At 35.6% G+C, this 27,408-nt stretch overlaps 2 protein-coding genes across 4 annotated transcripts; one reads left to right on the forward strand and one right to left on the reverse strand.

The window, feature by feature from the left end:
• Window positions 1-5,526: 5,526 nt before the first annotated feature.
• On the forward strand, window positions 5,527-13,363 carry LOC108992033. Its single transcript, XM_018966475.2, has 13 exons — window positions 5,527-5,759; window positions 5,929-6,087; window positions 6,417-6,665; window positions 6,754-6,873; window positions 7,992-8,072; window positions 8,741-8,836; window positions 9,132-9,227; window positions 9,444-9,497; window positions 9,577-9,780; window positions 11,092-11,217; window positions 11,567-11,632; window positions 11,962-12,261; window positions 12,638-13,363. Exons 1-13 carry the CDS (start codon window positions 5,697-5,699, stop codon window positions 13,112-13,114), a joined length of 2,091 nt encoding a protein of 696 aa, XP_018822020.1. The 5' UTR covers window positions 5,527-5,696; the 3' UTR covers window positions 13,115-13,363.
• A 6,548-nt stretch (window positions 13,364-19,911) lies between these two features.
• LOC108992063 (protein SHI RELATED SEQUENCE 1-like) lies at window positions 19,912-25,591 on the reverse strand. 3 transcript variants are annotated; one of them, XM_018966514.2, is made up of 3 exons: window positions 24,247-25,591; window positions 23,403-23,756; window positions 19,912-20,188 (listed from the first exon to the last, which is right to left on the reverse strand). In XM_018966514.2, exons 1-3 carry the CDS (start codon window positions 24,872-24,874, stop codon window positions 20,172-20,174), a joined length of 999 nt encoding a protein of 332 aa, XP_018822059.1. In that variant the 5' UTR covers window positions 24,875-25,591; the 3' UTR covers window positions 19,912-20,171. The 3 variants fall into 3 exon arrangements, with proteins under 3 accessions (XP_018822059.1, XP_035551292.1, XP_018822058.1); XM_035695399.1 differs by lacking the exon at window positions 19,912-20,188 and adding an exon at window positions 22,475-23,102; XM_018966513.2 differs by lacking the exon at window positions 19,912-20,188 and having other exon boundaries at window positions 23,144-23,756.
• Between the last annotated feature and the right edge of the window lie 1,817 nt (window positions 25,592-27,408).

Here is a 27,408-nt window from a genome sequence, read left to right on the forward strand (position 1 = left end):
TATTATCGTCTTTCTCAAGCTCTTCTTGACATTGGGTTTTGCACATCTGTTGTTGATTCATCTCTATTTATCTTGTCAACACCTGCAGCTACCATCTATGTTCTTGTGTATGTAGATGATATTCTAATCACAGGTACAGACAAATCTGTTATACTCTCTACTATCCAACAGCTGCAACAGTCCTTTGCCATGAAGGATCTTGGTGACCTTGGATATTTCTTAGGTATGGAAGCTCACCGTACCTCTGCTGGTTTACATTTGCGCCAATCCAAATATATTTTGGATTTACTACATCGTGCTGGTATGATTGGTGCTAAGCCATATTCTGCTCCATCCGTATGTGGTACAAAACTTTCCAGTCATGATGGCTCTGCATTATCTGAAACCGAAATCACTACCTATCGGCAACTAGTAGGTGAGCTCCAATACTGCACTCTTACTAGACCAGATATCGCCTACTCGGTGAATCAACTTTGTCAATTTATGCACTCTCCTACCACGTCCCATTGGGTTGCTGTTAAGCGAGTCTTACAGTATCTTAAGGGAAGTGTTGATCATGGTCTGTACTATCGCAAGGGAGCTTCTCAACTGAATATATATTGCGATTTTGACTGGGCTGGTGACCTGGACAGCCGTAGATCCACCACAGGATATGCAGTATTTTTTGGTTCAAGTCTCATCTCATGGTGCGCCAAAAAGCAATCTGTCGTGGCTCGCTCTAGTACTGAAGCCGAATACAGGGCTCTCTCCTATGCAACTGCTGAAGCTTACTGGCTACGGATGCTTTTGAAGGAATTATGTCTTCCTTTGTCCTCTCCACCAACTATTTGGTGTGACAACATTAGTGCTATTTCACTGGCTTCTAATCCTGTGTATCACGCACGCACTAAACACATTGAAATCGATTTTCATTTCATACGTGAAAAAGTGCTTAATAAGGACATTATCGTTCGATTTATTTCAACTATTGATCAAGTCGCGGACATTTTCACAAAGGGTCTCACTGCATCTCGGTTTGCTGTACTTCGTGACAAGCTTCATGTGCTTTTACCTCCCATCAGCTTGCAGGGGCTGTTAGAATTACCTCTCCTAACTCAGTCAGCAAGACCGAGTCTTCAGCTCTCAAAGGTTATCGACAACAGAAGGAGGATATCTAGCATAATTCAAAATTCAAATGCTGTACATAGCTAGACGATACTAGTTTAAATTTTAAATTTAGTTTTGAATGTAACTATGGATAAACACTACTGTAACAGAAAGGTTTATATATATTGCAATATATTACTCTGTTTTGGCATTGAGTACCAAAACAGTTCTCCAACCTTTTTCATATTTTACAAAAGATACAATCCTTGATTACTCGTTGTCCTGCAGAAAATGAGAACCAAAATTGCAAGTTTGATAAATTCTCAAATAATATATTGAACATAGTTACTTTGAAAGAGGAGGAAAGGAAAAAGCACATACTCAATTAAACCCAGAAAGAAGAACTGCACCAAAATAGAAATACGTTAATGGTGTTGTCTGTCTCTTTTATATAAATAGAGAAGAATAAGCATTGCAAAAGGAGTTTAAGCAGCAAAAAGATTTTTAGTCCTATGTGTAGTTGAAAAACACAAAAGAAACAATGAAATACTTCAGATATAATACAACCTAACCGCTTAATTACTTGTCTTAGAAATATGCGAAGGGGAGCAGAAAAACAATCATGTTTGTTCCCATGTTAAGCACTGGTTTCAAGATTATAACCTAACATGCAGACAGTCATGGCCAAGAGCAGCTTGGCACGTTCAGTCACCATACAAATCCTATTAGCAGAAACTGAACCAACTTCCGCCATTGATTCATAAGCAGACATCAAAATGGAAACAGATATCACCTCAAGCTCAGGCAGAAGAGTTGTGTAAATGGAGGTTTGGAGAGTAAGTTATATAAAAATTGAATAAAATATTATTTAGATATTATTTTTTAATATTATTATTATTTTAAAATTTAAAAAAATTAAATTATTTATTATATTTTGTATGAACATTTAAAAAGATGTTAATTATTAAATAAAATGATATGAAATGAGTACAAACCTCTCCTAAGATGTAACACCCCGTATTTTTTTTTATTTAGTGTATTTTTTTTAATTGAAGGATTATTTGTTATTAATTTAAAATTTGATTATCTTGTTTTAAATTTTCAGATTTTATTGGGTTTATTTTTTTTTATGATTTTTAATTTGTGAAAATTAAATTTGACATGTTTCCTTAATATTAATAATTGTTATGCATTTAAATTTCTCTTAATTTAAATTAGTTTGTGGGTTTCAAAATTATTGTATTGTTGGATTTAATTATTTTATTTTACTTAGTCACTGTGTTTAAATTTATTTTATTTAAAGCTGTTGTGTTGAAATAATTTTCGTTGGAATTTTGTGACCCAAGTTGTGAGTTTTAGACCTCATTTATTTTCCCTTCATTTTTCTTTTTCCCCTTTCTTTTTCTCTTTTTTTTTTTTCTTCTTTCTTTTTTTTTCTCTTCTTTTTCCTTTTTCAGGACCCGCTCCTCCCGCGCGACCCAGCCCCCCTCCCCTCTCCCGTGCGTCTTTTTCATCCGCCTAGCCCATTGCCTCCCCCACCGGCCGGCGACACCCCCCCACCAATCTCAGCCTCTAACTCGCCGCCAATAGCCCCCACGCACCATACCAAGCCGCGACGTTCTCTTCACTCCAGCGCCGCCGTCGCGCCACCATCGGCCACCATCTCTTCACCACTTCATCATCAACCTCCTAGCAACCTAATGCACCCATCCTTGGCTTCGATCTATCACCGGTGAAGCCCATCCATCTCCATCTCCGATTCGTGCTTTTTGGCCTTCAACTGCCGCCCACGCCGCCACCCACGGCCAACCACCACCACCACTAACTTCACCGACATCCCTAGGTCCTACCCTATCAATCTCAGGTCTTCGTTTACACCCGTTCAAAAGTGGGTTTCTGAGACCCACGGCCATAGTGCATTTTACACTGTTTTGTTGCTACGTTGCCGCTTCCAGCACCTCCGTGATCTTTCAAAAATTATATTATAGCATTGTAAGTATTTTTTCCAAAAAAACTTTTGAGATTTAAATGTATTTCTGCGCTAATTCATATTTACTGTGAATTTGTTGGTTGTGCCGGACTGAGTCCGATGAGGAAGGGGGTCGGTTGGATTTGATGGAGTTGTTTGTGTGAGATTGGTTTATACTATGAAATTTGTTGGCTGTTGGAGATTTAAATATTGGTGTTTTGAGTTTGACGTTGGTCATGGTGGATATTAGTGATTTTTTAGGAAGTGGTGATATATTTTGGAATTATGAGGATTTTAAGTTTTGAGAAATTAAGATAGATTATTTTAGAAGCTTAGGCTTAAATATGGAAATCCGTGATTGGTTGAAAACTTATGGAAATTGTGTGATTATTTTTTATAGGTGACGATTTATAGTCGACTCGACATTTTTTGAAGAAATTTCTGAAAAGCTAAGTTGCCCAGGTAAGCGGGGTTCATATACGAGTTTTGCATAAAAGAAATGAAATGAGGTTGACTTTGAAAATATTCATGTTTATTTTTTAAAAGAAATCTAAAAACGACCTCAGATATTTGTTCTGCATATGCATAAATTCTATAAGAGAAAGTATTTTTCTGTCATAACTGGTATAGACATGAGCTAGTTTTGTGCACTTTATTTCTGAACTATGTAAAAGAGCGAATAAGAAATTCTAAAAGTTTTGTTATGAACAAATGAGAATATTTTATTTATGTTTATATCGAACATGTGAAATGATCTGAAACTTTTCAGTGTTTTGTTTAGACATGATGTATCATCTGAAAATCTTGGCATGAAGTTCTGATTCTGTATATGTTTGTAACCGGATTTTCGATGAAATCCGTTCTGTTTCTGTTAAAGCCCAGCCATGGGTATAATTGTGGTTTATAACCCTACCACGGGAGTGAAACATGGAAAATGGCCCAGCCACGAGTATAATGGTGGTTTATAACCCTACCACGGGGGTTAAACATGGTATCGTCCCGATGTGATATTAAGCGATGATAAGATTATAATGTTTCAGTTTAGAAATGCCAACGAATTCTCTTTTTGGAATAAGTATATTTTTTTAAAAATTTCGCTCTAATATTTTTGTACAAGTTTTGTTTTTGCATTCTGAAAGTAAATGTTTTGTTCGGCTTATCAAATGTTATAAATGCTCATGTTTACATGCTAGTATATGCTCTCTGCTTACTGAGTTGCTGATAACTCATCCCCTTATCTCCACAATATTTTTCAGATATTATGATGGTTCAGTTAAGGATCAAAATTATGAGGCATTGGGTGAGATGTTTTAGGTGTGGTGGTTCAAGCATAGGAAGTTTTTTTATGAGTATTGTCGATTTTATTAAGAAGTTTTATTGTGTTATAATGACTTGGTATTTTAGAAAATTGGTTATATTGAGGAAATTAGATTTAATCGAATTTTTTATATGATATTGAGAATTTAGAGTATTTTTTTTATATTGTTGAAATGTGAGTTTAAGTGTTAGAAAGTAACTCTCCGACCCGTGCGGGACCGGAGCATTACATAAGAAGTAGAGTTTATATAATTGAGTTGACTCTCACGCAGTCATAGTGTACGTGGAAAATGTCTGATTTCTTTGTAGTGAGTTCATGATGTACGTGGGCATCCACCATACAAGCATTAGAGATTATTTTACTTGAATTAGATTAAAAAAAAAACAAGTAATTATTCTACAACTTCCATTCAAGAAGTGGTACGTCTGCAAAGATGTTTCGTGAAAGTAAATTAAAAAATTTATGTATTATATTAAAATATCTCAGTTTGTGATTTTATTTTATTAAAACAAATTATATTAAATTGTTAAAATATTTTTCTTTACGAATTGACATAGGAAATACTTATTTTACGCTGTTAAACACAATTTAATTTATAAATTAAATCTTGGCGTATAATCAATCTTCGCACTAATTTGTAAAATAGAAGCTTTTTATTTACTTTTAAACTGCATAAATATAAAAAGAAAATTTTATACATCATATTACCATTTCACTTTCTTCTCACTAAATATGATGTGATATATTTATTATTATTAAATAATTATTTATTGCATACTTTTTTATCATTTAATGGGTGATAATTATGCCACATACTACTTTATTTGTTTGTATTCGTAATTCATCTTAATCCACCTAAACTCTTCTTATCTCATCATTACAATTTTTTTAAATTCTCACATAAAATATAATAAAGAATTCAACTTTTTTAAATTTTAAAATAATTTTTTCAAATTTCTACATAAAATATAATAAATAATTTAATTTTTATTCTACTATTTATAAATCATCTTAACACATCTTTAAATTCAAATCACTCTTTAATATAATTAAAATAAAATAAAAATGTGATATATACCATTCCTCTAAATATCAAATTTTTAAAGAGTTTTGCTATAATTTAGCGTGACAAAGAGGTCGGTGTGAAATAACATAGGTCCGAAGAAAAGCAACGAAAGTCCTCGACTGGCTCGCGAGTTTGTGTCAATATTTATGGAACCAACCGAACCCAGCCCTCCGTCCCGATCTCTCTCTTGCGGCTGCTGAGCCTAAGACACTGCGAGAAATTGATCTTCCACCGCCTGAAGAAGAAGAAAATCGAAGATGAGGAAGCGAGACTTGGCCATTCTCATGCTCTCCGCTTTTGCTATCTTCTTCTCTCTTCAGGTCCTTCACATTTCACCATCACACTACTTACTTCCCAACACCTCAATCACGAGCAGACCCATTTTCTATTTCTCATAAACCCCAAACCCTAACAATTTCAATTTCTTTCTTTCGTGGACATTGATTTTTCTGATTGAAATTCTTTTCATTTGATTTCTGAATTTTCCAGCACGAGGGCGATTTCTCATTCAGAGAGGCATGGATGCATCTATCCGATGAGTACCCTCTTAAATACGAAGCCGAGCGCCTCCCTCCACCAATCGTATGCGACTTAAACGGCGACGGAAAGAAAGAAGTCCTCGTGGCCACCCACGACGCCAAAATTCAGGTGATTTTGAACTCTCTTACCGCTTGCTTTGATTTCAGCACCTTTAAAAGTTCAGGTGAGGACATTTACAGGACTTATTCTTCGGTATTCTAGAGTATGTATTTCATTATCTATGAATCGAAATCTTTCTTCTTATTCTAGAATGCTGTTGGTGCTTCATAATGATCGCGATCTTTTATATTAATCTGTTACTGGTAAAGTTTTTAATATTAAAGATAGCAATGTTATTTAATAGTAATTTTAAGCTGCTTTATGGAATATTTATATGTCATGGTCTCCACTGTCATTGTTAGCTATTGGGATCTTGAATTATGTTGAATTTTTATTAGGTTTTGGAGCCACACTCCAGGCGTGTGGATGAAGGGTTCAGTGATGTGCGTGTGCTCGCAGAGGTGAGCTTGTTGCCTGACAAAATCAGGATTTCTTCTGGGAGGCGTCCTGTAGCAATGGCTGCAGGCCTTGTTGATCGAGGTAAACCCGGACAGAAGCCGAAGCAGGTCCTGGTTGTTGTTACTTCAGGTTGGTCTGTTATGTGCTTTGATCACAACCTCAAAAAGCTGTGGGAAAACAATTTGCAGGTTAGTGGTACTGTTTTAATTCAATTATTTGTAAGGATCAACCACCAATGGTCTCTTGTCAGTGCTGATTCTTGTTACTTATTGGCAGGAAGATTTCCCGCATAATGCTCATCATAGGGAGATCTCAATCTTGATAAGCAATTACACCATTAAGCATGGGGATGCTGGATTAGTGATTGTTGGTGGGAGAATGGAAATGCAACCTCATGTATGTTTTTGTTTAGTTATTTATTTATTTGTTTTTAGAGGATGTAGTATGTATGGTATTACACTTTTGTTGACGTGCTGAGAAATTAGTAGATCAAGTTATAAAATTTTCTTTCCACACTTTATTATGAGCCACGTGTAATATGCTTTGAGGATTAAAGGAATTGCAGTCAATCTGGTCAACCTTCCACTTATCAGTTGATTAAAGAACAAGAAATGTGAACCAAAGAGTTAAGAAGCGACAAATACATGCACGGCCTCATCAATACACCCGCTGAGAAGATTGTCCTAGTTTACAAGGGCAATTTTTTCTCTCTTTTTCAGAAGAATCATTAAAAGATATGATTGGCAGCTACTGTCTTTTTTAACTTATACATCATGAAAATTGAGGAAATTTCTTATCAAAAATTTTAAAAAAGAAACTTATCAAAAAGAAAAGTGAGGAAATTGTACTGTTGGGAGTTGAACACTAGTGCTGCTTCACCTGATTGGTCTTTATTTATTCATGGAGATGGATATAAATTTTTGGGTTTTGGCAAACGTTAGGCTTTTGGGCTTTTTGTTTTTTTTGTTTTTTGATCGGCATCGGTTGTCCAGGAACAGCATCCTGACTAATCCTAGGGGTGCACGGGCCCTCGGCAAGGATTTTTCCGCAAGTGCACCTCAGGTAGTTCAAGGGGAAAATCCCCCAGTCCGATGGCCCCTAGAGATTGTTTGCACCCAAGGGGATTTGAATCTTAGACCTGGGAGGAGCATATCTCCAAGCCCAAAGCCTTTACCACTTGAGCCAACCCCTAGGGGTTGTTGGGACGCTGTTAGGCTTATTTTTGTTAGGCATGTATCCAAGTGTTAGTCGTTGCTTTTTTATACTGATAAATTTGATTGCCTATTACTCTTTTGATTTGTGCATGCTAATGAGATTGTAGATTGTTGTTCCTTTAGTCCTTGTTTTGAGAACTCATCTCTTCCAGAAAATGAAAGCCAAATATACTCTTACCTATTAATTTCTTTCCTTATCGGTGCACTTGCAAATATGGATGCTCTATGATGTGCAAAATTGTAGACTCACTATATCTTTCCTTATTGGTGTGCTTGCAACTATCTTTCTTACCCTTTCAGATTGCCATGGATCCTTTTGAAGAAATTGGGATGCCTGAAAAAAATGCTGAGCAACATAGAAGAAGTGCCAGTGAAAAAGAGGTATTGACATTTTTCTCACCAAGGAATTTGTATGACATCGTTTTGACGAGCAATTCACAAATCCCCTCACGGCCATTGTAATTCTAGTCCTCACTAGTTCAATCCTTGGACAAAAGCATCATCAAACTATCATATCAAAATTAAAATGCATTGGAGCTTTATGGTTTTCCAATATCAAAGACCAATTTGGGATTGCCGTGGGTAATAGAGTTTTGAATTGTAGAGCTTTTATCAATAGAGCTTGGTTAAAAAGTTTTACGATTAAAAAGCTATTTTTTGTTATGTAAACATGTGTCTAAAGTGTTTTTAAAATTGTTACAGATGTTTTCAGCATCTCGCCTTATATTTTCAGGAAAGATGTACAATGCATCTCTCTAAGCTTCACAATCCCATCCAAACTACACAATGAAATCAACTTCAATGCATAATACCCTTCCTCCATACATATACAACTTATCCCTTCCAACATAAATGTAACTTCAACTCAATTCCTACAATGAAACCCATGCTTTCTTCGAATTTCAGTTTACTCAGTTGAGTGTCCTACTTTTTTCTTTTTTATGTATGATTCATTTGACACAAGACCTAATAGGTGTATGAAAAATTTTATCTTCGGTTTCGGTAGTGAAGACATGATATCAATTCTGTGTTTTGTTTGTCTTGCATAGGCTTCTGATAACCCCGGAACTGTTGATTTACGCCATTTTGTATTTTTCGCATTTGCTGGTCGATCTGGTGAACACCGATGGAGTAGTAAGAATGAGGTGATCTATTTTTATTGTTTATTGTATGTTATTTCTCAGCATCCAACGCATTATCATATCTCAAACTCTGATTCAATAGTTCTTCCTTGAGAGATTGTTACTCCAATCACATCTCTTTGATTATATTGAATTCAAATTTTGTTTCATTCACGTTTAAGTTGTAGCAAATTCTTGTAGGGTCATAATTTAGTGCTGTTGGTGTGGCTTGATGGCATCTGGTGGTTATTAATGGTGTGTTACTTCCATCAGCTTTTTTTTCTCATCCAACTACTTATTTCATCTTTTTGTGGTTTAGAGTACTGAAGAACGTTCTTCCGATGCGTCAGAGTTAATTCCGCAGCATAACTATAAGCTTGATGTTCATACTCTGAATAGTCGTCATCCTGGAGAGGTATCTTTTTAAGCTTGGTTTGTTACTGTTAATATGTTTCATAATACCAGTCATTACCTACTTACAAAATTTAAAAAAAAAAAAAAAAAAAAAAAAAAAAAAATTGATACCAGTTGGATGGTTTCTTTTGGTGTTTCCCACATCTTGTGGGATTTATTGTTGGATGGTTTCATTCATTTAGAGACGTGCATTGTTCCTAATTTTTTCATGTGATAGTTTGAGTGTAGGGAATTCAGAGAGTCAATTCTTGGAGTAATGCCACATCACTGGGTAAGTATGTAAGAAAAATAGATGTATTCATCCTTAAATAGTTGGAAGTGATGACAGCATTGATATTATTTCTATTCAGGATAGGAGAGAAGATACTGTGTTGAAGCTGGCACACTTCAGGCGGCACAAAAGGAAAACTTTGAAGAAAACATCTGGAAAGACCACAAACTACCCTTTTCACAAGCCTGAGGAAAACCATCCTCCAGGGAAAGACACAAGAAAAAAAATTTCAAACCTGATTGGAAAGGCTGCAGATTATGCTAGTTCAGCAAAGTCTAAGAAGGTTAAATTCGCTATTCATTTCTGTATGCACTTCATTAAACATATTTTCAGGTTCACTCATTCACTTATTTTGTTGGTTAGCAAACCCATCAACAGAATATGCTGGAGTTGTTAACTTGGTTCATTGTAGAAATACATATGACCAGTAATAGCATCTTTCTTAGATTCTTTTCAATAGGCATCTAACATTGCTCCTCATCCACTTTGCCTAACCCAAGTGGCACCTCCTGCCCCCACAAGAAATGGGTAGATATTGAGGTCGTGGATTCAAGACACATCACATTTTTGTTCACTTACCGATAAAACAAAAGTATTTGTATTTGCTTTCCTTGTTAGAATTTTGAGTTGTTGATGATGATCATTATTGTCATCCAAAAGCTTTCTACCCCTTTCCTGGTGAAACTGTGTCACCTAAAATATCATGGTCCGTCATCGGGGGTGAATAGAAGCATGGCTTCTGCAGTCCTGCGGGGAGTTATCTCATGACCTGTCTCATCTCATTGATTATTTGATTCCATACCAGTAACTTGTGCACTATCTAGTGTTCTATGTTTACTAAATGTTCTTTTAGTGCATGCATGAAATAAACACTGCCGAAAAAAAGGAGATTATCATACATATCTATAGATTTCATGTAGAATGATGAAAAGTTCTATTTCATTAGTTTTACATTACATGCACTTATTTTTTTATCTTATTATATTTCTAAATTTTAGAAAATTTTGTATTTATTATTTTATGTTTATGTTAATATTATATACTTACATATACTCAGTTATGTACAATTAATAGTCAACTATGTAAACATTTTTTCTGGTTCCTAAAATTTGTAAACACATTGTGGCATACTGTGTATACGGTAAACTGCAAAGTTCTTCTGCATGAGAGTTCCAGTTTTCTCTGTTACTGATTGAAATGATTTTTTAAGAATATGGATGATGCTTTCATCTGAGAGCAGAATTAGTTTGTCAAAGTTTATGGGATTTGGGACAGCAGAATTAATTTGTCAAAGTTTATGGGATTTGAGACAATTTACAGCAGTTTCATGAAATCTGATAGCATTAGGTCTTGAATTGAAGGATGATGACTTGGTAAGTTAGCATGAACTGAAAGTTTCTCAACTATGTTCCCTCAATTGCTTTTGCTGCTTGCATCCCTTGAGATGCTGTGCTACATTTTTGTGAAAGTAGTGATCACTAACTTTCCTCTGGGAAGGTTAATCTATAACTTTATGTCTTGCCTATCAGGACTACAGAAGAAACTTCTATTTTATAAACTGCCTTGTTATAACCTGTTTTGCTTCCGGATGCAGACACCCCCTTATATTCCTACCATAACAACCTACACAAAGATTTGGTGGGTTCCAAATGTTGTCGTGGCTCATCAGAAGGAAGGGATAATAGTTATTCATTTGGCATCAGGCCGCACCATGTGTAAGGTTATTAGCCCACACATTCTATCAAGCTTTGTTCATTTAGAAAGTCAATGGATGGATTGAAAATTTTGTATTAATGACATTTGCTAATGTGAAGTTCTCTTAAGAGATGTTAAACTTGCTACAGTAGTTGTAAATGCTGCAGTACAACACGGAAGTTATTCACATCTGGAAAGCCAAGGAACTTGTTTATTAAAGCAGCATATCTAGACCATATGCATATTTGTATTATATTTAACAAGCTTCAGTTAACAAGTGTTAACATTCTGGTTTCATTACATTTGAGCTATGTTGTATTTGTCGTTATTTTTACTTTAACACGCTTCATCATTGATAGTGATGATCTATGCAGCTTCATCTTCAAGAAGGTGGCCTTCATGCTGATATCAATGGTGACGGAGTCCTAGACCATGTCCAGGTGCATATTTGTTTCTTTTCATTCTCTGGTCTTGTCACTATTTCAATAGGCTCTTCAAACCCTATGTATCTGATCCATGGTGGCTGTAGTTGTATCTTGTTCAAGTACCCCTTTTCGAAGTACGCATGTATTGCCCTATGTTTTGCTCTGTACCTTGGATGTGGTTAGCTTTCTCCCAAAACCATGTTGTTGAATTCAGCCAAAGTACAAAGAGATGATGTCTGTTTTGTTTAGTAACTGCAGTGATAATGAGAAATGCATACAACCATTTATTAGAAACTTCTGGCTGTATATTGATCCAATAAATGTCAAATCTTTCCTGTCTTCAGGCTGTTGGAGGAAATGGTGCTGAGCAGACTGTTGTTAGTGGATCCATGGAAGTTTTGCGACCATGTTGGGCTGTTGCAACCTCTGGTGTACCAGCACGAGAGCAACTCTTCAATGCTTCAATCTGTCAGTATAGCCACTCTAACTTTTTCCAGCATGGAGATTTCTCCAGATACTATGGTCGTACACCAGATGTTACTTCTTTAGAGGTGGCAACACCTATTCTAATCCCAAGAAGTGATGGTCATAGGCATCGTAAGGGAAGCCATGGTGATGTTATCTTCTTGACAAATCGAGGGGAGGTATGCTATTAATTTTGATCCATTGCAATCTCTTATGGATGGATACCTTGACATTGGATTGAGGGGCTCTAGTTCAGGCAACAAACCAAAATAAGTTTTCTGTTTTTGCTCATTATCGCATTGGGGGCAGAAATATGACCTCCATGGCAGAGAGGCTGCACCTAAAATTTGATTGCATCTAAGAATTGTCAGCATAAAAGCGAATCTTATGAATTATGCTCTACAAGGGAAATATGCTCATCATGATTGTCAGAATGGGATAATAGCATTCAGAGTGATATTTGAACACCTCTGATATGATCAACAGAAGGATTCTTATTGTATCTGTATAACTGTTTCAACTGTATTGGAAGCTCAAATTTTATATTCCTTTTAGGTAACTTCATACTCCCCTCTCTCGCATGAGCATGGTGCTGATTGGCAATGGCATCTCTCAACTGGTGCTACATGGTCAAATCTTCCATCCCCATCTGGTATGATGGAAGCTACTATGGTAGTCCCCACACTGAAGGCATTTTCCTTGCGCATGCATGACAATCAAGAAGTGATCCTAGCAGCAGGAGATCAAGAAGCTGTGGTGATATCTCCAGGAGGAAGTCCATTAACATCAATTGATCTTCCCGGGGCACCAACGCATGCCCTAATCTGTGAGGACTTTTCAAATGATGGACTCAATGACATTATTCTTGTGACTTCGAGTGGGGTGTATGGCTTTGTCCAAACAAGGCAGCCTGGTGCCCTGTTCTTCAGCACACTGGTAGGTTGCCTTATACTTGTGATGGGGGTCATATTTGTCACCCAACACTTGAATTCCATGAAGGGGAAACCTCGTGCTTCATCTGGTCCCCGGTGACTGAATGAAATATGAAATTTGCTTGCCAGCGTTGATTAAAGAAGCTACATCTTTCACTTTGTTAGAGCAATTTGCTTGTACAATTTCTAAATCCTATGGCGTGGGGAGGACTTTGGGATTGAGTTTTCATGTAGTTAAGAGTCCCCTGAAGGTAGAAAATTTTGGGTTTTTTAAAAATGTACTATTTCCCTTTGTATACCGTTGCCTGGCTCCAAATATAATTAATGAATATCTTCCATGGATCATACATAGACTGACTACTACAACCAGCTGCATTTGTGATATGTTTTACTTGCTGTGATTATTGGTATTGGATGTCTCTGTGTGCGCGAGTTGTGTCAGAACGTAGCATGTTTTGTCTTCCTCTGTCAGGGTAAGCAATTAAGCTCTGGAACTCGCTTGAGTAGCAACTGGACCTATTCGATTAGCAGTGCTTCAGTACTGTCGGATCTTCTCTAAGGTTGCGGGGTAGTTAGATTACGTCCAAGTATATACATGGTAGAATCACCCTATAAATAAACTGATACCTTCTATGAGATTATTTATACCCACGCATTACTGACTACTGGGCTAGTAATACGTGTTATTTTATTCCCCTTGATTTTTCTTTCTTTTTTTTATTACTTCTTGACAAGCCAAAATGAAATGTTAAAGTCGTGGAGAAGAGATATGTGAGAACTTGATACTCATTTTATGACATTAAAAAGTAGTGATTATATAAACAATTTTAATAAACAGGTCTGTGTCTGCATGTAGACTTCTCATGTGAGCAATCAATATATTTTCAGTTGGGCACGGCTACTCTGCCGCCCAGTCTTTTTTTTTTTTTTTTTTTTGCTTTTTCTTTACACATTTTTTTAATATATTTTTATTTTTTTAAACTAAAAAAATACAACAATATATTTAAAATCACTTACTTAATTATTAAAAATAAATAAAAAATACCAACAGTCAAATAAAATGGACAAATCAAATGAACAAAGAAAAAGAAGCTTTTCCCTTTTCTGTTTATTAGATAGGCTTTCCGGATGGATGGCATGTCATATTAATACCCTGTCTCAGCCTGCGTGTCTCAGATGATTATACGTTATGAACTTCTGACACTGCTTTTGTGTATTAAAAGGGGGTGACAATCTTGTTATCTATTTATTGATAAAATCTAGAGTAACATGCATTCAGATTCTTAACAACAAATAAAATTTCTAAAAAAAATATATATATATATATATATATATATATATATAGAGATTCCTTGTTAATAATATGGAAAATGATAGGGTTACTATCCTCTTACTACTCATTTACTATTTTTTTTATATTTGATTTTTTTTATAATTTTTTATTTTACTTAATAGTTAAGGAAGTGATAATTAGTAAATTTATATATTTTTTTAATTTTTTCTTAATGATTAAGGATGTTAAAAAAATACTTAAAATAAAATGATAAAAAAATAAAAACACTACAAATAATAGATGGGTAGTAGATAGGTAGTAAGCCTATCACTACCCTAATAATATTGATGAGGGTCATAACTTTCTTTAAATGTGTCTAATCCCTTTCATGCTATTTCAGTAATGTCACATCCAGATTTACGTCCAGCTTGAACTTTGATGCGAAATATCTTTGAAGAATCTGTTGCTGCGATTGACCGAATCCAAATTTACATATATAACTTATTTATATGATTTCACTTATAAATAATACATATAATTTTTATTATTTTTTCTTTACGAGCTGGTAGCTACAAATGTAAAATTTTCTGGTATTACACTTAGATATTTTTACGGTTTTTACCTAGAGTCAGACCGCTCTGATACTATATGTGACGCCCTCAATCCCTACGTATTATTTTTGTAAAATTTGTGATACCGGGATGATGACCATACGGATCACACACCCTAATGATCAGTACTCAGAATGTGTACAACATACAATAAGTGTATAAAAATAATATTCGCAGTCGAGAAATAAAAAAGTTTTTCTTTATTAAGTACTAAAATTTTTTAAAAACAATAAAATATCTTTACAAGAATTATACAATCATCCGACAGAAAATTTAAAGAAAACAAATAACATAAGGGAAATAAATCCCAAAATGTTGAACAACATATCAACAACTTAAGCTTCTGGCAGAGTCGGCCCCTCAGGTTCATACTCGAGCTCTGCGTTAGACTCTACAGCACCATAAGACGGAACCGTAGGGTAAAACATCACAATGAAATTATGACATCTCAACAAATAATTAATCAAAACAACATCCAAGAGATTTAAAACACAATAATATAATCACACGTCTCCATACGGACAAATATGTAGAAAACAAAACCACATTATTTTTTCCAAAAACACACTTTTAATAACTCACTCCAAAAATCTCATTTTGGCCCAATCATAATCATTATTTTATTATGCATGCACCAAGATCTCTCATATAGACCGTCCGCACGCCCTAGCTCTCATCGCCACACCACGGGTAACGTCCGTGCATGAGACTTCGTAACGAGCGATGCCCAGTTCCACGCCCAGCGCGTACATGATCAAGCATCCTTTAATCTCGCCAGCCAAAATGTCACGAAATCGGTATAAGAGCGTTACCATCTTGTCCGTTCCCGTCGTTGCCTTGTGACAACTCAAGGGACGTCACGTCAATCTGATATGCTCCCGAGTGACCAGAAGAGTTCCACCGAGATAATATCTCATCTCGACTTGGGGTCGTGATACACACGCATCCACATAATCAGTCTCAATTTTCAAAACTGACAACGTGACTTCATAATACAATTTATTTAAGATGATAAATGTGCATGACAACAATTTATTGGATGACATATGAGATATCTCATTTACATAAAATCTCAACTATTTACAAATATACAATTTCACAACTACACGCGTAATATCATCCTCCAAATCCGACCCAAGGCTCAATTCCAACAACTCCAATTAAAATCTCAACACTTCAACGGCTCATGGATTGCGTTTAAAAATTACATACACGAAAATGAAAATTTTCTGAAAGATCGTGCGAAATGGATGTTGTCAAAAGTGGTGGCGGCAACAATAGTGATTCAAGGGCAAGATATTGGCCTTTTTGGTGAGTTCTCTCAAAGACAAATCGGGCTAGGTGAAAAGTGGATGGAAAACTCAACTCACTGATAGCCCAATAATTTCACCAAGAAACCGAGTGAAATTCAACTTTAGAACAAAACACAACACGGCAAAACTTCACATGCTCTTGGATTAACAACCAAAATTCTCAGAACAACACATTAAACACATGAGAGGAAAAAGGCTTAAACAAGAGAGGGAAGGTGAAGAACTCGGAAGATTTTATTTGTAGAACCCGTGGCCTATGGCCAAGTAAGGCGGTAGCAGGTGGTAGTGTGTCACTCGGGTAGAGAAAACGAAATCGGCAACGCAAGCCGTGGAGGAGAGGGAGGCTAAGGCGCGGACGTGTGGCGCGGCGGCTGACAGCGCAACTTGGAGTTCACTTCCGGTCAACACAAAGCTGCTCACAGAAGAAGGAGGTGGCTGAGTGGAGCGGCGTCTTGATTGCTACCTCCCGAAGTCCACTGCCGAAAGACACTGAAAAGAAAGTGAAATGAGGAGGTGGAAAGTAAGTTGGTAGTGGCTGGTGATGAGAGAAAGAAATTTTCTGTGATGCTGTGCTAAGATTGGAGGAAGAAATCGGCTTGACAGTAGCTAGCAGAAGAAGAAACCAGAATGAAAAGGAAGAAAAGAAGAAGAAGAAGGAAGAAGAAAAGCAGTGCACAACGCAAAGGAGAAAGTGATGGAGCCCCTTCAACAAAACGGCGCCATATTACAAGCTAAGGGGTTGGGTTCACTTAAATGCACGGACTGGGCTCTTCAAGCCACAAGGGCTGGGCCGAAACATAATACACACACGGGCTGGATCAATTTTAAAACACATGGCCCAATTTAAAACACAGACACACAATACATATAGTCCATAAATACAGTACAAGTTAAGAAGCCCAAAACAAAAACACACTAAAATAAATTAAAAATATCATAAATAAAATAAAAAAATAAATAACACAATAATAGGAAATTAAAATATATGAAAATTATGGATCTCACAACAAATATGATTATAGGATACTATTTTTTTGTTCAATTCTATTTGGTTTAAGGAACTTTTATGTTACTATTTTGGTGAAGGGATTTTATGTTTCTATAAATAAATAAATATAATAAGGATTAGTGTGTAAAAAAAGATCTCCTCAAGTTTTCTCGAATTTAATTGCTTGAAATAGAATATAAATAGACACATAAATAGAGTCATGATTATCGAATAATATGAAATATAATTACGAATTATGCAAACACTACATATTATTTTTCTCATATAAATTATATATTTTTTAAAAATGAATATGATCGCTTGCATAATGTATACTGACAAATATAATTTTTATGATGAAGAGAGAAAAGTTTGGGGAAGTTGATGAGGATAAGTAAAGTGGGCCAATATCCCTCGAGAAATACGCTAGAGAAGAGAAAAAGGGTCATAGTACAGATAGCACGTGCAAACAAAAGAAAGCATATAAATGCTGGCCCATTCGAAGCGACAATGCAATCAGAACACGCTTTGTCCTCCAATTCCAACCCAACCAAACCCACAAAATATGCTGCTGATGATATTTAACGTCTAAGTTTCGCTTTTTTTTTTTTTTTTTTTAATGGAATAAATATAATATTTATTTATAAAATAAATTTTTTAATATTAAATTTCATTTTAAAAAAAAAAAATTGTTGCAATTCTACAACTTTTTTTTTTTTATATATATATTTTTTAGAAGAATTTTAAACTCTAAACACCCATTTTAAAGACGATTTTACAACTCAAACTGTATCTTGTATTATTAAAAAAAATATAAGCCTCAAGGTCACAGCAACCTTCCTCAATTTTTACACCATATAATACACAATTGCACCTTCGTTTTCTTTGCTATACAGTAAACACACACAGAGAGAGGTAGCTCTGAAATCCAATTTCGTGCTGCAACGTACAAAAAACATGCACCATTTTGCAGTGCAGTGTGTAGTACAGTTTGCTCTCTCATAGAGGCTGCAGGCAGCTGTCTCTCCTACTTGATCAGAAGCAAAATTAGAGAACAGCAACTGTAGTAGAGTAGATTAAAGCTACCCTTTTTGCAGCAGCAGCAGAGCCCGAGAGTTCTACATATCTCTCTCTCTCTCTCTCTCTCTCTCTCTCTCTCTCTCTCACGGCTTTGTTGGTGTTGGGAGTCGGGACCACACCAATAATGCCCACAAACAAAAACAAACTGCATTATGGTGCATCAGACTCCTATATAGTACTCTCAATCTGCAGCTAACCCAACACCTATATTAATACTGCCCCAATACCATAAAAACCCTAGCATTCTTTTCTATGGTTTTGCCTTCTGCAATGGCTTCCGATCATGAAAGGAAAGGCAGAAACCTTTTCACATGCTTTAATGATTTCTCTCTCTCTCATTGATCCCTCATAAAAGACTAAATTAAGTGCCTTGATGTATATTTCGGGCATTTAAAGAGAACCTCCTCCCTCCTGTGCATTTAGAGTACTGCCAAATAACACAGGTCTGGGGTTGTAAATGGCACCCGAAACTCTGGCTAGCTAACAATGGCGAGTACGTCACAAACGGAGCCACCAAAGAGATCGAGAAATACGTAAATGAAGAAAGCTGGAATAGCTATATATATATATATATATATTCGGCTGGTGTGTGAGGCAAAGGCATGATTTTGAGCTTGGATAACGACCGAACTGCATGAGATGATCAGTCTTGACACTGATATATAATGGCTGTCATTGGAGCTGCATGTTGGGTTGCGGGCTCTCCACAAAAGAATCGAAAGTGTCCGTACCCAAGGAGAGACTCGTGACATCCAGGTATATATGAGTACATTATTTCCACTAATTAGTTTTTTTAATTAATTACCATATATATATATATGTAGCTCATGATGTATAAAGTTCCATGCATTCTTTCATTATTCTCGCTATTGATTATATATTAAGATACAACGTCGTTTCATCCAAAATAGAAAGTACCCAATTAAGTGGGTTTTAGCATGTGTATAAATAATTAGCAAACAAACTATATAACTGCTAGGGTTTCAATAGCCGGGACAAATACACACACATTTATTACGTAACATGATCGATGACTTTAAATATTAGCAGGCAATCATTGAGATTTTGTATTTACCTTATGATCTACCTACTTTATGCATCTATAAATTAATTAAGGACGTCAGATCTTATGAAATTAAGTATATAAAATACAACTTATTTTTACATTAATGGTCAAAATGATAACTTTATATATATATATATATATATATGAGCCTCCAGCTAAGCTGCTTGTTACAAAATGAGTGATAATTTTGAGAAAATAAAAATGAAGTTTTCTGGCCGGAAAGGGTGGGGCCGAGGAAAGATTCGTATTCTTTCCATCAAACAGTTGTTAACAAATTAACGAGAAGCTTTCCATACCAGAAGCGGACAATTTAATGAAGTAGTGTAGTGCTTGCATGCGGGTTAGCGTAAGCGGGAATAGTAACACCTCATTGTGCATGAATCTAATGAGAATCTGATAAAAAGTGAAAGCTTTTTGAGCAGAAAATTAACACGGGAGTCATTCTCATCATCATCATCATCTCTGTAAAGCGGTTTCAATTATATATGCATTGGAAAATGGGGACGTTATTTATATTTATATATATATATATATATCCGAGTCCTTTCTGGTGATCTATACGAGTCTTTGCCAGACAAAATAACTCATATATATATAATAAACATCTGCATATATGGTACGTACAAACTCAGACCATTTTTCAGGACAGCTTTCTTCTAATTCAGCACTATATATATATATAATATGTATGTGTGTGTGGGGTAATTGCGATGATTCCTATAATAAAGTAAGTCTGCTGAGGATGGAGGGTCTGATCAGATAGCCATGGATAGCATATTCTCTTCTCTAAATTGTTAGCCAAAATGAATTTGTCTCCAGCTTTATGTCAGGATGAGACTTGCACTAGAACAAAAGGAACCCATGGTGAAGCAGCACACGACAAAAAGGAAATGACAGCATAAACGAATTGCAACTGGAGATTATTCTCAGTCATGGCACAAATATAAAATCTCACACAAACAACCAAAGTCCACACATTCTAAGATTTTAGTCGTTCTAGAATGTGCTACTGAAAAATAACTTGTTCTGATCTCTCCTCTGCAAAGAGAATTTCCTCACAATCATGCACACTGCCTCAAGTTCCATTCATAAAGGAAAAGTACATCACCCAAAATCTTATGAATATTGACTTCCAACAAGCTGTGTAATGCAAGCAGAAATTCGGAAGAAAACCATTAAATCCTTTAAAGAGAATTGAGCTATTCTGTTTTATGCAAGTCTGGGAAAAATTCATCTCGGTTTTATCACTGTTAAGAGTTCAGTCACCCTCTTGATAAACAATTGTGCATGGTTAGAGAATAATATATTAGTTTCATATATGTTTATGTAAAATGATTGCTACATATATAAAAATAAAATAAAAAATCAATAACTCACTGGGATTAGAAAACTTCCAAGTGCCTGAACCATTTAGAAGAAAACAAGTCACATGGAAGATCAACTATGGGCAGACATGCATGCAAGGAATTAATGGGTGCTAGAGGAAATAGCTAGCTTCTAGTAACAGTCTAATATATATGTAATTCCTCTCTCAGTCATTTGATCTGTTCTTGTACATATAGAGATTCTCATATAACAAATTGCCGTATGCTTATGTAGATAGAGAAATGGGAGAAACATATTACCAACCAGGATGTACCAACATAAATTCAAGATTGTTTATGATGGTCATGTTACTTTAAATGGATCAATACCGCAGTTTTACATATATCTGGGTCAACAACCACATAAATATATCAATTACTTGGAAATATAAATTTTTACATGCATATATCGAAAATATTATGATGCAAATTCTATAAAGCATTACAACAACAGGCCCGCTGATTATTTTTAACCGTTCAGCTTGGTCTTAGCTCTATGATCCTTCACTAGAACATTCCAGCTTGCCCTGACTAAAAAGGGAAACATCTCCTCCTCTTATCCTTATATCAATGTTTTCATGTAAGATTCAATATTGTTACTTATGTAATCCTATACTTACTTTTTGAACCAGAGAAAGTAAGAGAAAGATAAATGGAGTTCTTCTACTTAAAAGATAACACACACACACACACACACACATATACAATATAAATATATATGTATACATACATTTTAATTGCTTAATTATTAATGAATTCATTTACATCAATTCAACTATAAGGAGATTAATAAGAAACCAGATATACCTTAAACCTGATGGTTTTCCTGATTGCAAACTACATAACACAACAGGCCAGACTTGACATATTCTAAATACCTTCCTTGAACTGATCAACATAACTTGCTCCTATTTTTTCCACTAAAGGTATGTTCTATAGCAATTAGATCAATTTCAAAATACATCACTAGGTTCAGCAAGTGATCAAAATTGGAGGCTAATTGAAGTCCCAAATCAAAACATTTTCTTATTGTAGCACAAACTTATATATCTTGAGAAAAATATAACTAGTCAAGCAAAAATTCAAATCAATTTCACTTAGTAACATTGAGCACAAAAATGTAAAGCCTTTTCCTTAAGGCTTAATTTGGAGTGATGATCTTGGGGCCTAAAGTGTACAAAATTAAAATATATAAAATAGAGAAGTATGGAAACCGATAATTAGTTCACTTTTTGTTTACATTTCCTGGGGCCTCTAAATTCAATCCCAAAGTATACACTGTTAAAATATAAAATAAATAATAAAATCTACATTTTTCCATCAGCTTAAACTTTTGGGACAAGTGGTGATTTCTCATACACTCTATCTAGGAGTGTCAAGTCCTGCGTTCACTATGAATAGGGGCCAAAAATGACTAACATGCTCAATGCTTAGGGAGAAGCACAAATAATTACAAGACACATTTTAACAAATTAGTTAACCTAAGTGAAGCAACAATATTGGAATATATATGATTTATTTCCTCCTTGGGAGGAGAGCATAGCTCAGTAGGAAGAAGAAAGCTAGCCAGCTCAGTCTCATGATGTGTCCCCACTGACTAAATTATATACCACATTATAAGCAACCCTAAGTTGTAATAATAATATTAATAATAACAATAATAGTAAAAAATAAAATAAATGAACAGTTAGCACAATATAAGTACGCTCTATTTGGAAGTGTGAAAATTAATTATATATTCTTGCCGAGGACATTAATTATGAAAAATGAAATATCATACTAGATGTCAGATTAATGTTTACAAACTGATAGAAAGTGACCCAAACCCCCAATCTTTCTATCTCGTTTACATGTGAAAGTTTTCACTGGAGAAGAAACAGTATCTCATATTTATCTACTGTACACTCTCAACATACATAAACATCTTCAATATGTGCTTAAACAATAGCCAGATGTTAAGAAACGCTACTCATTTTCCCATCAGAGGCTCAAAGCCACATCTCGTGCATGCTTATTCAAGCAATGATCAATTTGCACATATAGAGTGTGTGTGTGTGAGAGGGAGAGAGAGAGATAGAGAGAGGGCGAAGGAGAGGGAAATATCCTTCACCTTTTGAACTTGAATGCTTATGCATGGCTGGACCGCCAATACCGAAATGGATAAAAGATGTTTTCGTCGTAGTTTGTCCAGCCATAGACAAAACTAATTAAAGCCGTCCCAATTTCAAACCGGCAAGCGTGCGGGTAAACAGGAAAAGAGCAGATACAAATATCAAAACCAACCAGAAAATGTAGTAAAATTCAACCCAGTGGAGAAAAATAGATACAAAATAGAAACAACATACAGACACGACTGCACTACGCTGGACTGCACACCTAATCTCGTACAGAAACTGCGGAACAAATTCCCATTTTAAGGAAGTGAAGAACATTATCAATAATTTAACTTGCATTGAGAACTTCAGATTCGCACAAAAAAACAAACAGCTTTCCGCGTTTGCTCTCGTCCTTTCTTTTTTTTTTTTTTTTTTTCCTTTACTCCTACTTGATCAATGGTTATCAAATTTACTGCTACAACGATATCAAAATATTGCTGGCGAAGTGAAAAGTTGGTCAGAGAGAGAGAGAGAGAGGTGGGGAAGAATGCGGGTCTTTTTTTTTTCAAGATCTTGGGGGTGGGAAGAATTGCGTACCAGCTATGAAGGTGTTAAGCGGAGCTGGGTATAGAGAAGTAGGATCGAGGAGTGTCATAGCAGAAGAACCCACGTCTGCACCACCACCACTAGCAGTGGTGGCGCTGGCAGTTGTGGCGCTGGCAATGAGGTTAAGAGGTTGAACTCCACCACCGCCTGAGGAGCTCTCCCCGGCAGCCGAGTAGTTAGTTTCGGGGCCTTGGTCATAGAGGATACCCTTAAAAACATGGCCTCCTATGTTCACAGCCGTCTGATACGCATATTGATCGTCTGCATCGTCAATGGAGCTCACTCGTACGCAACGGAAAACAGTGGCAGAGCGCAGTTCTGCTGGAAAATGTCCGACTTCTAACCCTACAATATAACCCATTAGCCATTGGGATGTTAGTTTAGACAATAAACATGTCAACTTGGAAGAAAGAAATGAAATACAATTATGTGTTTATAAAGCAAGCACACACCCTAGCTGCACACACAGATATATATCCGCACAAAGGAGTGATCAGACACAGACAAGAAAAATAATCTCTTCCTGGCCTGTCAATCTATTCGTCAGAATTACTAAATAATAGTGTTGCGTACAAAGAAAAGGAAAAGAAAGAAAAGTTGATGAATTACGATGGAGATCGATTTCCATCACACGCAATCGATACCCACGGTCTTATTTGGGTATACATCCAAAACCCTCCATCTGTCTATCTGTCTCTCTCTCTCTCTCACATTCTCTCTTTTCAGAATTCTTTGGATGCGTCAAAGGAATTCTTGCGAAGAGTCAATCAGTAGAACTGTGAGTGTGTGTCTGAGATATTATATATATTTAGAAAAAATAAATAAACGAAGGTACCTGACGCGCTGGTGGGCAAACGAGTGCAGGCGAGAGAGGAAGTGGTTGGATTCTCTCTCTGTCTTTTGGGATTCTCTCCGCGGAGCTGAAGTTCATGGTGCTGTTGCTGCATAGAAGCGAGTTGTTGTTGACGCTCGCGGCGCTTAGAAGCTGGGACCCAAGTGCTTTTGACATGGGTTGGACACTCTAACCCTCGGCTTTTACAACAAGTCCTGCACCGCATGTGAACGCAGTCCTTCTTGGCTTGGTTCCCGCAGTCCTGGCAGCTTATCCCTCCACCTGCGGACCTCATCATCATGAACGCCGATCTCGACGGCGAGTCATGATCAGAGACGTTGATTGAGCTCCTGCTGGGCCCCACCCCTAACCCAGCCGCTGAAGCGTAGAGATCTTGCTGTAGCTGTTGCTGCTGGTGCCGTTGCTGTTGTTCTTGCTGTTGTAGAAGTACTTGTTCCTGCTGTTGCCATAGCTCGAAACCCTGCTTGTACGCCACTTCCTCATTTTTGTACCAAAACAAGTTCTCCGGCGGGATTTCCGTTGGCGGGTTGTTGCCGCTTTGCTGACGATGATCTTCCTGGCTGCTCGGAGTACCTGATCTTCCTCCACCTAATGGGAAAAACCCAGCCATTGCTCCTCCTCTAAGCCTGACCCGCACCTCAATTGTGACAGACAATCCATATCAGAAGCTCCACTCTCACCCAAGTTCAGTACCCAACAACGAAATGGGTATAATTCTCGAGTATCTGTATTTTCTGGGTCCCGCGCCTTGAACAAGGGAGAGTTGGATCCGTGGGTGTGGTGCTAACTTCTCGTATTTCCTCAGAATTCTCTCGTTCTGTGTGTGTTGCATACAAGGGCGTGTAATATTTCTCCCCTTTTTTCTCTTTTTTTTTTTTTTTTTCTTTTTGTTCTCAAAGAGTGTGCTTGTGTGAGTTTGTGTAGTGGTGGTTCTGGTAATTGCGGGGTAGTTGGGGGAGGGGTTAATTACAGGCAGGCAGCCCTAGAGACTTGGGGTATAGAGACAGGCGTCGGTCTGCGTTTGGCAGTTGTTAATCGCTGCCTTGAATTCAGTCTCTTTCCATCTTCTTCTTCTTCCTCTACAGAGTGAATTTAGGAAGCATTTAAAGAACGCCGCGGAAATCAACAGCTAGTATCTCTGTGTCTCTCTCTCTCTATCTCTGCAACGCCGCCATGTTCTCTCTGCACCGAGCAGCTGCCTCAATTTAAGTCTCCCAATCCATCCCTTTGCCTCCTCTCTCTCTCTCTCTCTATCTCTTTCTCTCTCTGATTAATTTGCAGGTGCTGAGCTTTTTAGCTCTGAGCAGTTCCTCTTGTGTCCGTAAAACAAAACATCTCTCTCTGCTATGGATTTTATTATCTAATCTTTAAAAATCGACTGAATCATAAATTTGCACGCTCCATCTAACGGTCAAAGACCAGCCACGTGTCGCCGCACCAGCTTTTCCTTATTCGTCCTTTGCACCGGAAAACCCGCTACTTTTTCGTGACTCCCTCTCTTTAATGAACATTTTCTTTTTTGGTTTATTATTTTTTTATGCCTATTAATGAACAAGTTGGTTACAATTTCAAATATCTAAAATTTATAAAATAAAACAGATACATAAAATCAGTTCTAATTAAATAAATTATTTCATTTCATTTTATTATTATAATTTTTTAAAAAATTTTATATAAAATATAATAAATAATTTAATTTTTTTAAATTACGATTTAACATTTTCAAATCTCAAAACAATCATAATATTAAAAAATAATATTTTTTTCAATTTTTATATTTTATCTAAAATAAATTTATTTCATTTCTAAATTTAAACAAGTCTTATAATTCATCCAAAAGGCAAAAGTACTTTTAATTTCATTTTATATTTTAAAATTTAGAAAATTACATTTTTTAAAAAAAAATTTACGCACCTTTAATCCTTACAGTAAATTATTCCTCCTTTCAAATTCTATTTATACCATTATCCAAATATTAATATACATATAAATATATATATACACACATTATCGTCAATTGGTCCGCTTAAAATCTGAATAATAGTTACAAGATGTGAACAATTAATTGAGATTATAAGGCACGTTTGGATGATTAAATAATTTTAGATAATCTGTTAATAGTAATAAATAAATAATAATATAAAAATAATAGACTGTTTATAAATAATAATGAAATAGTTTAAGATTACTTCATCTATCAAACAACTCAAACTTATATATTAAGGTTTGAAGCTGTATCTTAATTCCACAATGTAGATAAAAGCTGACGCTTAAAGACTTTATGAACATTTATAACACCAGAAAATGGCATTAGGGTCGTATATGTATATATAATGTATATTGGTAAGTTAACTGATGGTGATTTCTAATTTTTCTTTCATAATTGAAAGTGGGGACATAATGCATTGCACCAATAACCTCAACAAGTCCACAAAAATGACCTAATTACTCCCTCTTGTAATAACGTACTCCATACGGTAGTAAACTAGACTCTTGATTATTAATACCATGCTTGCATGACATAATCAAATACCCAAAAGCATTAAATGATGTTGGAATATTTAAATGATAAAATCATAATTTGTGTGCATGGAGGGCATTTTTTTTAAATCACTATTTTAATTTGTAGATAGAAAATTTTTTTTATCCTTTACATAAATTATAATTATGTTTTAAATTATAAATAATTTATAAAAATAAAATCATTTCATGTATATACCTTCGTATTTAAGATTCGTTTAGATATAAAAATAATTTCATCTCATCTCATATCATTATTATAATTTTTTTAAATTTTTATATAAAATATAATAAAAATTTTAATTTTTTTAAATTTTAAAATAATAATAATATTAAAAAATAATATTTTAAAATAAATAAATAGGAATAGTTTAACGAGGTAGAGAGATTTGGGCAGTGAAAAAGAGGCAGGTAGTATTTTTATCGAATTTCTACAAGATAATCATATCTTTGCATTGCATGTTGTGCAGCAGAGAGGGAACACAGCGCCACCTCCTCGTACTTTTTTCCACAATTTTTGTTTTGTTTTTTTTTTTTGGTTTGGCTTGGCTGGGCTTCGCGAACCCTAGCTCTTCAGTTATTAATTTAATTTAATTTAATTTAATTTAATTTAGATGTTGGAGT

Source organism: Juglans regia, chromosome 11, assembly GCF_001411555.2.
Source record: "Juglans regia cultivar Chandler chromosome 11, Walnut 2.0, whole genome shotgun sequence".
In the NCBI taxonomy this organism is placed as follows: Eukaryota; Viridiplantae; Streptophyta; class Magnoliopsida; order Fagales; family Juglandaceae; genus Juglans; species Juglans regia.